The sequence below is a fragment of the Nyctibius grandis genome, chromosome 5, assembly GCF_013368605.1.
Source record: "Nyctibius grandis isolate bNycGra1 chromosome 5, bNycGra1.pri, whole genome shotgun sequence".
Taxonomy (NCBI): Eukaryota; Metazoa; Chordata; class Aves; order Nyctibiiformes; family Nyctibiidae; genus Nyctibius; species Nyctibius grandis.
Genome location: NC_090662.1, coordinates 29,126,895 through 29,144,959, shown reverse-complemented (window position 1 = coordinate 29,144,959; position 18,065 = coordinate 29,126,895). Strand labels below are relative to the sequence as shown.

General features: G+C 41.8%; 1 protein-coding gene across 3 annotated transcripts in view; it reads right to left on the bottom strand.

The window, feature by feature from the left end:
* Nucleotides 1–3,289: 3,289 nt before the first annotated feature.
* The window catches only part of ANKRD7 (ankyrin repeat domain 7), a 61,158-nt gene continuing 46,382 nt past the window's right edge, over nt 3,290–18,065 (bottom strand). For 2 of the 3 annotated variants that reach the window (XM_068401411.1, XM_068401410.1), the window contains 6 exons: nt 17,663–17,798; nt 15,628–15,909; nt 14,708–14,943; nt 13,701–13,947; nt 6,336–6,381; nt 3,290–4,849 (listed from right to left, as the gene is read on the bottom strand). In XM_068401411.1, the coding sequence (XP_068257512.1) occupies nt 4,701–4,849; nt 6,336–6,381; nt 13,701–13,947; nt 14,708–14,943; nt 15,628–15,909; nt 17,663–17,798 (1,096 nt within the window). In that variant the 3' untranslated portion in view covers nt 3,290–4,700. Of the gene's footprint in view, nt 4,850–6,335; nt 6,382–8,642; nt 8,700–13,700; nt 13,948–14,707; nt 14,944–15,627; nt 15,910–17,662; nt 17,799–18,065 lie in introns of all 3 variants that reach the window. The other variant, XM_068401409.1, reaches the window with a different exon arrangement.

Here is an 18,065-nt window from a genome sequence, read left to right as displayed (position 1 = left end):
CTTTGAAGTTAATGAATTGACTAGACTTTCCTTTACTTGCTACCCTCACGGTAACAGTTACAAACAATTTGTCCAGCAGCCAGTAACATTCACTTCTTACTGAGAGCCAGCAGTAAAGCAGCATTTACCATTGGCTTTTCTAGGCAAATAGAACTTGTAGTTTGTTTGTTTTCAGTAACAGGTGGTTTATCTCTATCCAGATAAGGGTGGTGAGAAGTGCCTCTAAGGTAAGGGGAAGATGAAAACAGGACAAAGTTGGTCAGTATGCTTTTAGGACACCAGATTTGTATTCCCTCTGCAAAGCATCAGTGAGGCAGTTAGAGCTGCAGAGGTCCGCAATGAATTATAAGCAGATGCCTGAGTATTTCAGAAGTCAAGACTCACTGGGTGGACAGATTAGTGTTATGGTAGCACTACTCAGTCTTTAATCGATCTTTCAAGCCACTACTCTGCCATGAATAACAACAAAAAACTAATCACATTTTGTGGCCACAATTCAATGCCACGTTTTGAAGAAAGCAAAACCTGGACCATATCTTACACCATTTGTTCTTGAGGAAAAAGCAACTGGCATAGTGAGATTTTCTGAAACAGAATTGTATATTCTGTACAATTGATTAAAAAAATCTAGCAATCTTCTTGCAGCTACTGACCTGAAAAGGGTTTCTAACATACCTTAGTAAAGAAATTAAGAAACACACTTGCTTTCTCTTTGGAAAGAGATCAGGAAGTTCCAAAAACTGAACTTGACTGTTATGGTGCAAGCCAGAGAAAGCATTGCTAAAGTCAAGGTAAGCAACATGCCCTGTTCTCCCTCTGTCAGCTGAACTACATCATCGTAGAAGGCTACCAGATTGGCATGGCATGATTTCCCCCTTTGCAAACCCATGCTGACTCTTCCTTGTCACCTTCTTGTTTCTAACATCTTTGAAAATGGCTTCCAGGAGGATGTGCTCCATCACCTTCCCAGCCAGCGAGAAAAACTGACTGGCCTGTAGTTCCCCAGCTCCTCTGCTCTTGCCCGTCTTGAAGATCGCCCATCTACAAGGGCCGGAAGGATGATCCAGGGAACTGTAGGCCTGTCAGCCTGACCTCGGTGCCAGGCAAGGTGATGGAACAGATCATCCTGAGTGCCATTACATGGCACATGCAGGACAATCGGGGCATCGGGGCCAGCCAACATGGATTCATGAAAGGCAAGTCCGGCTTGACCAACTTGATCTCCTTCTATGAAGTGACCCGCTTAGTAGATGAGGGCAGGGCTGTGGATGTAGTCTATCTAGACTTCAGTAAGGCATTTGACACTGTCTCCCACAGCATCCTCCTAGACAAACTGGCTGCCCGGGGCTTGGGTGGGTGGACTCTTCGATGGGTTAAAAACTGGCTGGATGGCCAAGCCCAGAGAGTGGTGGTGAATGGGGCAAAGTCCAGCTGGCGGCCGGTCACTAGTGGTGTTCCCCAGGGCTCAGTTCTGGGGCCGGTGCTGTTCAATATCTTTATAGATGATCTAGATGTAGGGATTGAGTGCACCCTCAGCAAATGCAGATGACGCCAAGCTGGGTGGGAGTGTCGATCTGCTGGAGGGTAGGAAGGCCCTACAGAGGGATCTGGACAGGTTAGATAGATGGACCAAGACCAACGGCATGAGGTTCAACAAGAACAAGTGCTGGGTCTTACACTTCGGCCACAACAACCCCATGCAGCGCTACAGGCTGGGGAAAGAGTGGTTAGAAAGCGGCCTGGCAGAAAGAGACCTGGGGGTGCTGATCGACAGCCAGCTAAACATGAGCCAGCAGTGTGCCCAGGTGGCCAAGAAGGCCAATGGCATCCTGGCCTCTAGTAGGAATAGTGTAGCCAGCCGGTCTAGGGAAGTGATCGTCCCTCTGTACTCGGCACTGGTGAGGCCGCACCTTGAATACTGTGTCCAGTTCTGGGCCCCGCACTCCACGAAAGATGTTGAGGTGTTGGAGTGAGTCCAGAGGAGGGCGACCAAGCTGGTGAAGGGTCTGGAGGGTCTGTCCTACGAGGAACGGCTGAGTGAGCTGGGGTTGTTTAGCCTGGAGAAGAGGAGGCTCAGAGATGACCTTATTGCAGTCTACAACTACCTGAAGGGAGGTTGTAGTGAAGTGGGAGTCGGCCTCTTCTCCCGGGCAACTAGCGATAGGACAAGAGGACACAGCCTCAAGCTTCGCCAGGGGAGGTTCAGGTTGGACATTAGGAAGAATTTCTTTTCAGAAAGGGTTATTAGACATTGGAATGGGCTGCCCAGGGAGGTGGTGGAGTCACCATCTCTGGATGTGTTTAAGAAAAGAGTGGAAATGGCACTTAGTGCCATGGTCTATTCGACATGGTGGTGTCAGGGCAATGGTTGGACTCGATGATCCCTGAGGTCTCTTCCAACCTGATTGATTCTGTGATTCTGTGAAGATGGGATGGACATGTCCTGTCTTCCAGGCTTCAGTAGCCTCCCCCAGGTGCCACGGCCTCTCTGAGATCATAGAGTATCCATCCCCACAGTGACAATGGAGATGGACTTCCAAGTGAAGGAATTGACTGGACTTCTCTTTAGCCTCTCACCCCCTACCCCATTGTAACTGCTATCAAATCCTGTTATGCCAGATGCCAACACTGAATTTCCATTCTGCTGCTCCACCAGCCAAGAACTTTCCCCTCTCACTGCCAACTGGCAGCACAGAGCAGGATAGGAGCAAATTTGGAAACAGGTCATGTCCAAGCTTATTACAATGACAACACAAAGTGAAGGCCAAGACGTTCTGCACCTGCTTTCTCTGTGGAGAGACACTAGAAAGTACCAAAAGCTGAACTTTTGACCGCTCTGGTGCAGGTTGGAGAAACGTCTTAACACCTTTTCTCTTTGCAGGCTACAAATTGGTCAGCTTCCCACGGGATCAAAACCTACTAGAAACCTACCAAAAGCTCACCCACTACCTTCTGCCCAGACCACAAGAAGGATTGCTCTGAAATACAGGAAGAACCTGGGAGCGGATTGTTAGCAATACCTCACCTCTAGTCCATGATCTTAACACAATTGTGCTTCAAGCCTCCCTGGAGGAAAAGGACACGGATGCATGCTGGCCATTTGCCTGGCCTCCAGGACAGGCTGAAGATGCAGCTGTGAGCAGAGCTGAAGCGAGCAGAGGAGAGCTCTGGAGAGATATATGGGCAGGGAAGGGGCTGGAAAGCAAAGTCAAGAAGGCGAACAATAAAACAATGACATGTACTAGATTACAAAGTTTATTAAATATCAAGTTGAAATGGAATATCTGGAATTTAAATAGAGTATATTAGCATCACAAAAATGTATTAATATAAAAATGAACAGAGTCTCACAGCAGCATTCATTGCTTTCCTCACTGCCTGTTAACTGAAGTCCTTGAATTAGTGGGTAAAACCCCCATATTTTTCCAGTCTTAATTCATCTCAGTACAACCATTCTTACTTTTCCAGAATTGGGACTTTGTTCTATAGTCTTCTGATTGCTAGTGACTTTTGCAGACAGCAAATGACAACTGCAGATTTTCTGTAACAACAGGTAACTCCCTGAAATAACCAGAACTGCTTGTTTTATTGACACAAATCTCCCACAACACTGGCTAACATCTGCGCTACAGCCACCATATCATCAGCTGCTAGCAGCAACAAAAAGATTGGCTATCCTATCACACAAGTTTTGGAAAGTACTGAGGAGACTGAAAGCTGATATACTAACATTCCTTTTTTCCCCATATGAAGTGTTCCAGGTGCACCACAGGTGCTGATGTAGGAACTGCCAATGTCTAAAGCTGCAGCAATTTTTAATACAAAAATCAACCTCAATACCGTGAGAGGAAACGGGCACAAGCTGAAACACAGAAGGTTCCATCTGAACATTGGGAAACACTTCTTTACTGTGAGGGTGACCAAGCACTAGCATAGGCTGCCCATGGAGGCTGTGGAGTCTCCATCCTTGGAGATACTCAAAAGCCAACATGGTCCTGGGCAACCGGCTCTAGGTGGTCCTCCTTGAACAGGGGGGCTGGACCAGATGATCTCCAGAGGTCCCTTCCAACTGCACCCATTCTGTGGGTTCTGCGATACAAAACAAACATACAAAAAAGACCACATAACAACTTCCTTGGCACTGCTATACACTCACAGTGATTTTAAACCTAAGGCGCATAAAGTGACAGCAAGGTAAAGTGCCCTATTCTCCAGCTTGAACACTGGTAAAACTTTCACTTCATCAGAAATACTGCATCAGGACTGAAGCAGCAGGCTCAAAGCATATCAAATAATGTCCTAAGCATTAAAATAACACTGGAAACATGAAAAACACATAGACTGAAAGGATTAAACAGAACAAAGGGAATGCTTTTGTTAAAACACAGAACGAGTGGAGCAAAGTAATGCATCTACCTTAATAAGAAACATTTTGGCAGTTCTGTCAAGATCAAGAATTAAGATTAGTCAATCTGCTAGCCAGAAAAAATAGATATGGTTTTTATTGTGAGTGCAAAATAAAACAACTAAGCATCAATAAACCAACAGGTAAGTACAATGTGCTTGACATCCATTTAACAGACTTGGAATTTATGTTCAGACTGCAATAAATATGTTTTCACATCTGAACCATGGGATGGGAAACCATAGATGCACTATGTAAACAAAATGATTTCCAGAGTCTTTCCCTAGCATTTTGTTCAAATCAAGTAATTTTTGGTTAAAACATCACGGTACTCCTGTATTGCCCTGCAAAGGGGATCCTGGTCAACATGGACATTTTTTGAAGATCCATCAGTAGATACCATGGGAGAAGCTCCAGCAGATCCAGTTTCAAGTTCAGCAGTGGCTAGGGAGAAAGGAGACAAGATTCCTGGTGTTACTTTTACAGTAGACAGGGCCAAATAAAGCACTGTAAAAACATTATGGGTAACTGGAGAGACTACAATCCAGCAAGAGATTTAAAAACTTCCAAGGGAACATAACAATGAAAGGGCTCGGCACAAAGGAAGAAACACATTTTTTCCACATTTGTTTATCAGTGAACAGTATTTCTAAAGCTAGTAAAAGAAATTCCAGAGGCTACACACTGAACATCTTCAGGGAATCCACAAATGACTCCTGCTTGCACCAGTGCTAAATTTAGCCCCCTGCAGACCTCCTCAACCTCAAGTGTCTGTTTTCCTTAAACAGACTTATTGGAACACTACTCCTAAAAACCAGCTGCTGCATTCGCTGGGACAAACTTTAAAAGAATCTGCCTGTGAAAACGCAAACACCTTTGCACTGCAGTCAGGCCAGGACAAGTCTCCCAGCCTGGCACCTTCTCTGAGGGGCATCTTTGTAACTCGCCCTGGCAAAACCCTCTTTCCTCCATGAAAACACGTACTCAATAAAAGCAAACCCACCTTCACCATCTTTCTCCAGACACCTTTTTCAGACAAGGTCCCCAAACCAAACATATCTATGACTCCTAGCAGATGTGCAATTATGTTCAAAACGCATACGGATGCAATGCAATGGCTTTGTGTCCATTCAGACACATGGAAAGAGCTACGAAGCTATAGCTGAACACACTCTCTGATCAAAAGCATACAGGAACAGAAGGAAATGCTCTCAGGTGCTACCTGCTTTGAAATAGCACTCGTCACTGAAAAGCGGTGACTCTGGAGGAACAATTATCATGAAACAGGTGGAACTCCTCTTTGGACACCTGGCCTCATATTATAGAGCATGTTTTATGCTATGTATTACAAGCATTCAACTCATCTTATGTTTGCCTAAACACTACTGAATGATCTTTTCCTAAAGAAAGGACATCTTTTGGCACTGATTATATTATTCTTGCTTATTCAAAAAAGACTGCAACATATAAGCTACAAATACAAGCAATGAATAAGAGACATAGCAAAAATCAAGAACTAACAGCACAGAATGTGTATGGTACGGTTTAGTGCTGAATGCAATCAATATACATGGAAGGAGAAGTGATGGCTGAAGTCTACAAAAATCTTATCTCAGGGCTTCTTTTATGTTTGATGTTTGTGCTTGAGGATTAACTCTAGTTAAAGGTGACTTCAGCTGAAGCCAAGTGTATCTGTGTGGGGGAAATGGGTTAATTTTCTTTGCGCTTTTTTTTTTCAGGCAACTGCATAACATTCTACACAATATTTTGGTACACAGGAAGTTTTCACATTCAAGTCTAAACTGGAAAGCTAGCAGAAAAAATCCTGTGCTTAGCACAGGAACTTGACAGCTTTCAAGCCATTATTTTAAAGAGTTAGGAACAGTCATCTTTTTTCTTAAAAAACAGTTTTAACATAATGACACATTACCCTGTTCCAGTTCTTTAGTGATTTTTTCATCCAGTTCCTGCCGTACCTAGAATTACACAGAAAATACACAATTAATAATGTAACAGTTACATTTTTGTAATATTAAACTTCTAACATTCTTAAAACCCACACATAACGTGATAAAACCTAAAAATATCATCCCAAATAGAGACATCTTGGTTTGGAGTTTGACTTTTTAATGAAAAGAAACTCTTGGTCAGCCAGGCTGTAGCATTCTCATTGCTGACCAACATTAACTGTACCACAAAGTCCAAGTGCTATAATGCTGTTGTTCACATTTGATGATACTTGTGACTCCTACATTTTTTCCATCGAGTCTGTGACACGTAGAGGTAAATTTCAAAATGGATATAATACAGCTTCCAGGCCTATGACAGCCACGCAGATGCTGAAGGGCTTGGACCATGTGACCTACGTGGAGAGGCTGAGAGAGCTGCGACTGTTTCTTTACTGGAGTAAAGAAAACTCAGGAGGACCTTATCTATGTATACAAATACCTGGTGGGAGGAGTAAAGATGACTGAGCCAGACTCTTCTCAGTGGTGCCAAGTAAAAGAACAAGAGGAATACACACAAATTGAAATGGAGGAAAATTCATTTTAACATAACGAATTTTTTTTTTTTTTTTTTTTAAATTGTAAGCAGTCAAACACTGGAACAAGTTGCCCAGAAAAGGTTGTGAAGTGTCCATCCTTGGAGGTGTACAAAACCTGGCCAGACGTAACCCTGAGCAACCTGCTATAGCTGACCATGCTGTAAGCAGTGGTGGGGTTGGACTAGATGATCTTCAGAGGCCCCCCCTTCTACTCTCACCCATTCTGTGATTCTCTGATTTTAGTACTGAATCCCTAGGGGACTAAGTGTTTATTTTATGAAGTGAGCAGGCTCACCTAGCAACATACCAACAAAAAAAAAGAACTGAAACACTGTACAATGTACTCAACAGGCCATAGAGAAGAGCCTCAAAGAGAAGCACTCTGCGTACCCTCACAAGAGGAGCAGTAACAGGCGGTAACTCTAAGGTCCAAAGAAGTGGGTCTGTAAACAGCAAAGTGGAGGGAAGGGGCCTCACTCCAGGACTACAGGGACAGCTGCGACCAAATTCACCATCTCCTCTAGGAGAAGAACTACTCAGTGGTACTTCGTTGGAATAATCTGTGCCTTCATAGCTAGAAGAGGGGAGCATGGAGCTGAAAGAACAATAGAAAAAGACTCCCCAGATCCCCAAACCTCTAATTGTTTTCAAGCAGGTACAAGCAGCAGCAAAATCCTGTAGAGAAGGGAACCTCTAGCACATGAGAGATAGGTAACAGAAAAAAGCAGGAAACTAATGCCTAGACCAAAAGATGACCCAAAACCAGGACCAATCCTAAGCAAAGCAGTCGTAGTTAAGCTGTTAGAAGAAACCACTTTCCCTGGTTTCTGGAGACTTCACAATGACAAGAAGGTCCACAGGACCCTCCGCAACATGTGTGGATGAATCAAGAGAAGAAAAAGATCTTGTTTTCCTCTTATTCATTCCATTAACATCTTTGTGATTCTCATCCATGCCCGAGGAAAGAGTAATAGGTGGAAGTAAACCCAACATACTAATTTCTGAAAAGGGAAATAAAGCCAGGCAAAATATACCTTTCACGACTATAACTTGCCTCCACTGTTCTCCTTCCCCCTGGCCCCCTGGAAAAGGCATTACAGCTGACTATCCCAAACCTCCTGAGCAGGTACTTCTCATCTCACTTACACATCTCTTCAGGCAGTAATATACTGTGTTCCCTTACAGCAGTCACCTTCTCAATAATTCTTTTTCAGAAAGCAGTGTTGACTTACTACTTACGCACATGGGTTACTTGAGCACAGAATAAGTTGGATCCTGTAAGACTCCATGAGATGATACTCAGAGTCTAGGAACTCAACTTCAGAACAGTACTGGTACTCCAGACACAACCACTGTTACCACCAAGAACTTTTTGAATATCAGAACTGGCAAGGAGGGCAAACCAGCCTACTCCTATAGTTTAAAGAAGTTCCATTATAACAGATGAAATCCACACATTGTCATCTTACAGACAGTTAACTACCACAGAAGCCATAACATTACAAATACATAAAGCATGAAAGTACTCTGCAGCAGTCATTCTTTCACTTGGACAAACTAACAAGTTGAAAATACTTGCAGTATTAGGAAAATGTGAATGCATCAGTAAATTTTAATCAAAACCTAACAGCATAAGTAAACACGTTTCCAATATAAAATACCACCCAACATTAAACAATACTGGCTACAAACCTTGTCATGTATCTGGCTGCAGAGAGGAGAGAGAAGAACAGATTTTTGATTAAGGAGCTGAAGAAGAAAGAAAAATGGCCTTAAGTTCAAAGGTCTTCAGTGAGAAATAAGAACATGGCCTACACGTAAATGAAGCAAGTAAAAAAGCTAACAATACAAAGACTGCTACAATATAACAGTGCAAATGGAAAACGAAATCAGAAAAGGAAGAGAAATTGAGAGTTAGAGCAGGAAGCAGACATTCCCTTTCTCATGTTATGTAGGAAAACTGGTTTCATAAATCCACTAGTTCTCATTGGTTGCAGCTAGCAGAGTTCACTACTATTTTCTATGTCAAGACACCCGCATTCATTTTCACCAGCCTTTGGCACAGCTGTTAGGATTTAAGCTTGACATTTGTTAAACCTAACAATAGGACTCCAGTCCCAATATCTCCTTGCAGCACTTGCAGCAGACATTCCCTGCCTTAGTCTAAGGCAGCAGTTCCCAAATTATGGTACACAGACCAATAACAGTACCTCATGTTTGTGTTTCACAAATATTTGTGTCTTTTTCACTGAAAGGGTTATCTAACACTGGAACAGGCTGCCAGGGAAGTGGTGGAGTCACCATCCCTGGAGGTATTTAAAAGAGGTGTAGATGTGGTGCTTAGGGACATAGTTTAGTGGTGGACTTGGCAGTGCGAGGTTAACGGTTGGACTCGATGATCTTAAAGGTCCTTTCCAATAAAAATGATTCTATGATTCTATGACTCATCTCCTCGATTCAATTTAGTTCTGGATGGTGACATGCCAATTCATGAGCAGCTGGGGAGTCAGTAGACCGGATCATAAAAAGAAAAAAAGACCCTTTCAAAGATCTCTTTACTCCTGCAGAGGACAGGCAATACACATGTACATCCTTCTTATGACATAAGTCCTACTATGAAACAAATTTCAGCCAACCTCCTTCCAGAACATAATGAACTGATAGTTGCTACAGTCACAGTAATCACATGCACAGAATTTTTCAAGTACTTGTAATTTATTCCTCAGTACTGGAGCTCTAATAAAAATAAAAACAACCAAAAAACCCCAGATATTTGCATGTGATTGGGATTTTACTGGTTAATGAGCTTATGTCAATATGACCTTTTTTTGTATTTTTAAAGATACTTTTACACTTTGTCCTGGTTTGGCCTAAACCAGGTCAATTTTCCTTTCAGTGATTTAGTGGCTGTAGTGGCAGCATAACACCTACACCATTTCAAGGTTATTAATTACTCTAGCATATATATTTGATAAGGGGGAAGGGGCTATACTGTAATAGAACATCTTTCTTTACTTTTTTTTTTTTTTAAGAATAAAATGCTCATTTTTTTTCTGAGCTTGCAACGTGACCATCTTCAAAATGTAAGGCTATATGCATAACCACTGACATTCGCCTCTCATGTTTAGTGGTGGTTTAGGAAACCTGTGAAATCTTTCAAGCCTTAAACTCCAAATTCCTTAGTTATGTCTAAAAGAAGCAATAGTGTCCACTTGCCAGAGGAGCACTTCTTCCTCTTGCTTGCAATCAGCATCATTTACCAATGTTTTTTCCAACAGTCGCATGGACAAAGAATTAATACCAGCGTTTTGAATAACAGCAGTGGGAAGTATTTTCACCTCCTTGCCCCTGAAGCTATTTCAAAGCTTTTGCACAAACCAAATTTATATAAACATTCTCCTCTTAAGAATGGCATGTCCTCTACTTCAACTAGCCTTTCTCACTTCGAGGAAGTTACTGTGAGAAACACCAAATCTGCACAGAGAGTTTTGACTAAAAAAAGAAGCGCAAGAGGACTACCTGAGGCACACTGCAATTTAAGTTCCTTAACTCCCTGTCATTATAAGCTTTAGTCACAGAAGCATTTGTAATCTCCAGCCAAGGCGGCACTGCTCAGCTTGAATTTAAAGGTAAGACAAATTCTGTAGAAGGGAACCAGGCTACTGGAAAAAATCTGAGGCATAATTGAAGCAAACAAGTGAAGGAAAGGCTTAAGAGTCAGAGAAACTCTTGTGTCTTTAAATAATCTGGTGAACAGGCAGAGTACTAAGCAGCACAATTGGCAAAGCACTTCAAAATAGACTAAATCTGTCATCTCTGAATTCTTTCCTCATGCTCTAACTCATCTCCTGAATGGCACAGGGCTCCTGCAGAAATGACAGCACAGACTGTGCATCTGGTAATTTTGCATTTGGAAACTGATCGAGATTCACCACTCATGGTATGCAGAGGGATACATGCAGTGTTCCCCTTTTGTTACTTCCTGACTTAAAGCCTCATTTTCCAATTCAATCCTCTTTTTTTAGATGCACATGTCAGGAATCCTGTACTTTCAGTTTCTCAGAGATATGCTACGGCTTCAAACACTCTTAACGACATATTGCACCCAGTTGAGGAATCTTAAGCCAGCAGTTCTAACCCACTTAGATGCATGTCCTCTAGCAACTACTGCACCTCTGAGAACTCTGTATCTTTTTTTCTGCAGGACTCTGGAAGAGAAGATCAGGTTTTAAGACTTTTTGGAATACACTGAACATTGAGTGACTTGAGGCTACAGACAGTACCATTACAACTAGTCTCAGTTGTTCCCTAACTGGTGATTACAGGAAGAAATATCACGAAAGGATGTGCAGCTGGATTTAGTAACAGGGAGGATAAATTCACGTTGGTAATTCTGAGTGCCAGAGACCAGCCTTCTGTTTTGATTGAGGGAAAACAGGCATGCTGAGATTTCCAGAAAACCTGGTAGAAATGGTAAGAAATGGGTAAGTTCTGAGATGTAGCCATAGTTTTACTCACCTTCATCCAAGGAAGAAAACTCGAACTTAATACTATATTAGAACTAAAAGCTAATCCTGAGAAGACTAACTGTGTATAGTAAGAGTGAATTATCCTCAGCTCCTCTGTTGACAAACCAAAAGTCTCTCTAGGTTGTAAACAAGATCAGAGAGAACTTCAAGGGACTAAGTCTTCCTCACAAAACTACACTAGGAAGGAGAAGTTTAGGTATATAAGAAACCTCCCAAACTAACAAGCAAAACCCCACCTGACATCAGTAACTGGAGACTGGGGAAGTGACATACATAATTGTTCTTCAACTTCCTTGAGAGTCTGCTCAAGGTTGGTGGGTATTTTTTGGTTCTGTTTTTTTAAGTGTTCGACCAGTACCAAAACCTAAAAGCATTCCCCAGCATAGCAATCCATCACAAAATGTGAGACACAAATGCTCTGAAAAGAAACTATGGGTGCTGTGGAAGTCAGGACACTGAGTGAGAATAGTGCCACAGTTCTCAGATCTAATGCAGACTTTTCTTGGAATCAGCTCAAATATTTTTCACAAGTAGAACTGGGAATAATTTTTCACAAAACACTGAAGCAGCCTACATAACGATTTGAAATATATATCTGCATATTTCAGGAGGGTTGGAACTAGATGTTCAGGGGGGTTGGAACTAGATGATCTTTAAAGTCCCTTTCAACCCCAGCCATTCCATGATTCTACCATTCCATATATTAGCAACTGGATAAAACCAATGAGCTATGAAACAGCCTTTTATAATATTTAATTTCTGTAATACACTTAATGGAAGCTAGTAAACCAGTGAAGGTATCTATCTTGATATCGACAAAACTTTGAGATGCCCAGAGAGTTCCAATTTCTTCTGGCAAATTAAAACGGAACAGACTCCCTGAAGAATGTTGCTGTAATTCAGTTAAGCACTGAGTACTCCCGCTTTCTTTCCCTTCACTGTCTTTTTTTCCAGTTTCTTCTTCTTCATCAAAAAAGGCACAACTGTTAACCCTTTTCTTTTAAACTAGGGCAGCTTTTTTTCCTAGAAGTGGGATGGTTTCCTCCTTTACCTTTTTCTTCTTTTACCATCTTGCTCCCATCTTTCTGTCCTTTCTTCTCCTCACTGTACCCCCCTGACCCAAAAACATTCACAGTGATACAGAAAAGTTCATCTCTGTAACTGCCACTGATACGCATTACTGACACTGCTTTGTCCATTTTTGTTTTTGTTGTTGTGTTTTTTTTTTTTTCCTTAAACCAGGTGCAGTATGTAGACACATTGTTTAAATGGGTTCTTTCAATGTGGGTGGGATCACTGAACTGAGATGGACTTAAAAGTGAATGAATACTTCTCACATTCATTCAACCATAAGAGGTGAGGGACAGAACACTGACTAAATAGAGAAGTTTGTCCATGCCTCAGTCGTATGCTAAATGGGAAACTGATTACAACTATTGACATCTGGTTTCCAAATCTCACATTCACCATTCTGAGGGATGTGCTATCACACTGATTGCTAATTACAGGGCATACTTTGACCAGAGGTATGGCAGAGGTTGCAGCATTTCTGCAAAATCAGAAAGCTGTGAAGACTTCCTGAGGAGTTGTTAATTTTACCTTTTCATGTAATGGCACATAGCGGGAACTACGAAAACAAATGCCTCCTACGCATAGTATACATCCTGCACTGAAGTATAAAGTGACAAGTTACATGATCCCTTTCATATCATCCTTTTTTTTGAAGCATCCCTTTGTTGTTATTAATGTACTAAACCAAGTTCCAGTGAAGAATATGCTAAAATGAGTATCAGTGAAGAAGGAAAAGGTGTCTCAAACAAAGATGTCTGACGGGATTTTGCACTCACCATAAAGTTATCCATTTTAAATAGGTTGTACATACTATGCATTAAAACGTAACGAAGAGCTTAGCTGGGAACTTCCTATGCTGCAGAATACTTCATCAGTTTCTCTTGTAAAAGAATGCAGTTACACAGTTCATTATTTAGATTTCAGTATTTTTTGGTCTTTGAGCACTCGGAAATTTGTACAACCCTGATGACAAAAGTCTTCACCCCTACCACATATAGTTGTGTACTGTTTTGATGATTACCAGTTGTTTTGGCATATTAGACCATATGGTTTGGAATTATAAATGGATTCTAACTTTAGGCTAAAAAGCATAACCTTGCTCACAGATACTCTTTACCAGTAGTTGAGGACAGTATTTGAAAACGCTTACCTTAGCCACATAGGCTTCAACCCTGTTTCTTGATGATAATGCGTTCCCGCTTGGGCTTAGGAAGCTTCCTCCTAGACTTACATTTCTGTTCAGTGCCAAATTGTTGCCAAGGTGACCCAGTTCAGTTGAATACAGAACTGGACTTGCAGCCAGACCTCCACTGACAATGCTGCTTGTGATTAAGGATTTGCTTCTATGGCGCTCCTGAAGGAGCTTCGCGTTGGCTTCTGCCAGTCTCTCATTAGCTCTGAAACATTCAGAAGCATAAAAAGAATTATCTTTGGTAGTAACACTTTCAAAAAGTTACCCTCTGGGTCTTTGACTGTTATTTGACTTCTGAAAGTGGAAGAGATTAAGAGTATCCAAAACAAGAACATCATTTGATCTGAGGTTTTTTGGAGAGCCTATTTCTAAGAAGTCACACTACCTGCAAGGACCAGCAAGAATTACCAACACTTCGGACTTCTCAACATTAGGGCTTCAAGCAATCTGTGACTGCCATGTGTTTACATAGGTTCTTCTGAAAGGTATGTCACCTGCATAAGAACTGTGGGCTACCCTCCCTTTCCCAAGGAAAGCTCAAACCTCAGACACGCTGCTAAAATGGAAGCAAGATTTTTTTTTTTTTTTTGCGTCACAGAATGACATTCTGTTCTCTGAAGGGCCTATCTTTATTCAAGCAGTAAAGGACAGGAAATTCATGTTTTCTGCTGTACAAAGAATAAGAGGAGGAGACCATTAGAAACTGGCAAAAAGGCTGTTAAAACACAATCAACTTAAAAAATACCCTATTAATGCCATGATCAGTGGTGTTACTGCTGGAACACTAAAGAGAAATGAAGACAGTTCTAATGAAGGGGAAGTGTCTTAAGGTACTTTCCTCACAAACATTCCATTTTATGCTTACTTACATAATGCTGACCAGATGTAGAAGAGGGATTTTAGGAGGAAAATGCATAAGGAAAAAGTAGTATCTTATTACCACTCCAAAAAAAGCCTGTACTTACCTTTCCAGTTTATTTGCTAGGCATCTTCTAATTTTTACTTCCTCCAGATACAGTTCTTTGTACCTTTCCACTTCTGCCTGTGTGGATTCTTTTTGAAAAACACTGTCCTGTTGGGTATTTTTTATTCTGTCCAATTCACATTCAAGATCTCTAATTCTGTGTTTTAGCTGGTTTCTCAGTGAAGCATGATGACTGGCTCTGATTTGTTCTAATCTGTCCTGGGAGGCTGCCTGCGTCTGAAACAGATAACGCACTTTCAACCATTGCAAAGAAAAAGAGAACTCTCCCCGCCAGTCAATTGCATGTGCCCAGTTTCAAGGGCCCAGCTTTACTCAGTGAGGCAACTGTGCCTCCTCACTACCATCAGCAATCAAGGCAGAACCCTGGAACTAACACATTAAATAATTCTTTTCATTCAGAAAGAACCCCCTCTTAGCACTATTATTCAAAGCTACTAATGAAAGAACACTATCTCTATAGGACAGGGCATATAGAAAAGGATTCCTCAAGGAAATTATGAGGATCCCTCACCTCCACAGCCCACCCCTGGAACTTCTGAGCGCTCTCCCGTGTACAATGGCAAAGCAGGACCTGTATGTCTGGCCATGACAACTGTAAGCTGCAATACCCATTTAAGGATGAACAGCGAGAACAAGATCAGTGGACAGCAGTACCCTGCAAGAACTGCAAAGTGGAAATCTACCTCAGGCAAGCTTTTGATTCAGGGACCTGCAGGCACATTACACACACATGAAAGCACTCTTGCCCAACCACATTGCCTTCTCCCACTGCCCTTTAGGAAAGACAGAAGGACAGCACTAACACACAGAATCAGGCACCAAAAATAAAATACTAAAAATTGATGACCACAACATAACTATATAATAGAGACTGCAGATACACTGGAGAAGTTCACTAACCTGCAAAAATAGATTGACTTCTTGTAGTTTTTGTCTTATTTCTTGTCCAGCTCGCTCTTCCATCTCTCTTTTATATTGTTCTAGTTGGCTGTGATCCACCATGTTAGTCTCCAAACGATGTTTGAGGTTAGCCACCTCCTCTTTCAACTGGCATTTGCTCTTCTCCAGTTTTTCATGGTTCCCATGCATGGTGGACACCTCTTCTCGCAAATCCTGATTTTGTGCTTCTAGCTGTATGCATTTTTTAGACTCTGTTTCCAGCTGCTGGGAAAGTTCACCAACCTATAGACAGAAAAAAATAAAAAGGAACTCTGAGGGATCTAAAAGTAGTCAATTCTGTGAAAATCGGTAAAGCAGATGGCTATTGAGACTGTATGTATCACCTGCAGACTCAGTATTAAAACCAAAGTGAAACCAGGCTCTTCTTTTAAAACAAGAACAGGGTTCACATAATTTCTGTTAGGGTTCCTCAGGTTCCCATCCTTTCTTAGTTCTTCTGCAGTAGGTGACAGACCAAGAGGTACGAAACTAGCAGCATTTCACCCATATAGCTAGGTTGAAAAGGACTCGGGCTATTCTTCCATGAGATGCTCACATGCTCATGGGATATCATGCACACCCATACCTAGTCACCTTCTGGTTTCATTGGAAACAACATGTATCATGCTTTAGAGAAATTTTTACATGCTGTCAATGCAGTCAAAGCTTCACTACAGAACTGACAAGACAGATAATCTTTTTTCCATTACACTGAAAGATTTGTAAATAGCCGTACAGAACACAGCTTTTATAGCAGTGGTGAAGGAAGATGTATTCTCTTTAGGTCAAAGCTGCAGTTTATTTAAAAAAAATCGCAGGAAATCAGACTTTCAGTAGGTCCCAATGGTCAACTACAGCTCTGTCTTCCTCTTCCTCCCTCCAGAAACATACTTTTTCTATGCCTATTGAACATAAAACATGATGTTCTGTCTTTTATTAAAAAAAAAAGTGCAGGAAACTAGTAGCATAGTAAACACTTGAAAGAGTCTCTACCAGAAAGTAGGAACTTTAGACTTATTTAAAACAGCCTAAACGTAATGCCCTTCCCTGTCATTCAAAATAACTTCCAACAGAAACACAAAAATGCTACTAACTTTTGGACTAAAAGAGTCACTGCAAAGGCAGTTGACTCATTTTACAGTAACACCTTCTAAATACAAATGTAGCTCTGAAACATGGCTGCTTTAGCAACAAATCTGAGTAATGAGCAGAGAAGTAGATAAAAGGTCACATGCTACCGAACAGCCAGAGCAATCTCAAAAGCACTTCTGGGAACTCTACTTCTGGGTCCCCACGACAAGGGAAAGATGGGCTGAGGCAGCTACTAGTGAGCAGTGAGTTACAGAACTTTTTCTGCAACACCTCACCGCATCGTGCCCTGGGAAGCGCCACCACCGTTCAGAAAAACAAAACCTGAACAGCTTCCTGCTCAACTCGTGCCTAAGACGGGACTTGAGGGGTGATCTTGGGCAAAGCCAACTTCATATATTTGTTCAAGTTATGGCAGTGTTACTCCCCTCTCTTCCAGAGAAGGAATTAATCTGTCAGACCTAGAAGATGCTGCCATGGCCTCAAGCCTCAAGCACAGCAATATGCACTCTTGGTTGACCCTGCTTACTGTCACCAGACCGGTTCTGCTCTTCTTGGTGAGGGCCTGCGGGACTGTTCCCTGGCCCATGAGGTCACGGACCCTGCCAGCCTTGCTGTGACTCTTGGCTCGCCCTTCCTCTACGAACAGCCTGCCCTTGGTGTGGCCTTGCAGATACTGCTCTGCACACAACTTTGTCATTTTTACCCGTAATGATAACTACATGAGTATTAGTTATAGTCATCTACTACTGTACAGTAGAAGGGGCATCAAGAAAATTCAATCAATTCCAAAATACAGCCAAGAAAAAAAAACAACAACATGAAAAGAAGCATAGGGAAAGAATAACACAGGTTTCAAAAGAAAAAACACCACCACTAAAAAAAACCCAAACAAACCAGAGCTCACCTTTGTTCTTAATCTACCAACTTCATTGACCATTTCAGAATATCTGTTCTTCATTTCTCCCTGCAAATTAAGCTGGGACTCTCTCTCTTCACACATCTTTAGTTTCTTTGTAGCTCTACTCAGAAGCCTCTTCAACCTGCACAGCAAATCAGTCAAGAAAACAATGAAGCAAAGGAACAACCAGCGTTTTTCACATACTGTTACGTAAACAGCGCAGACATGGCTTGCTTAATTTTTAACGTGCTTGACACACCAGCAATTACTGAGAAAAACCATCATTCCCATGCCACAAATCACTTGGAGGGTCCAAATTTCACCTGAAAAGAGAAATAAAAGACTTCCTTCCCTCCCAGGAGAACTGCAGGGCAACCTGCATTTGCCGTTCTTTTGGCAGCTATTGAAA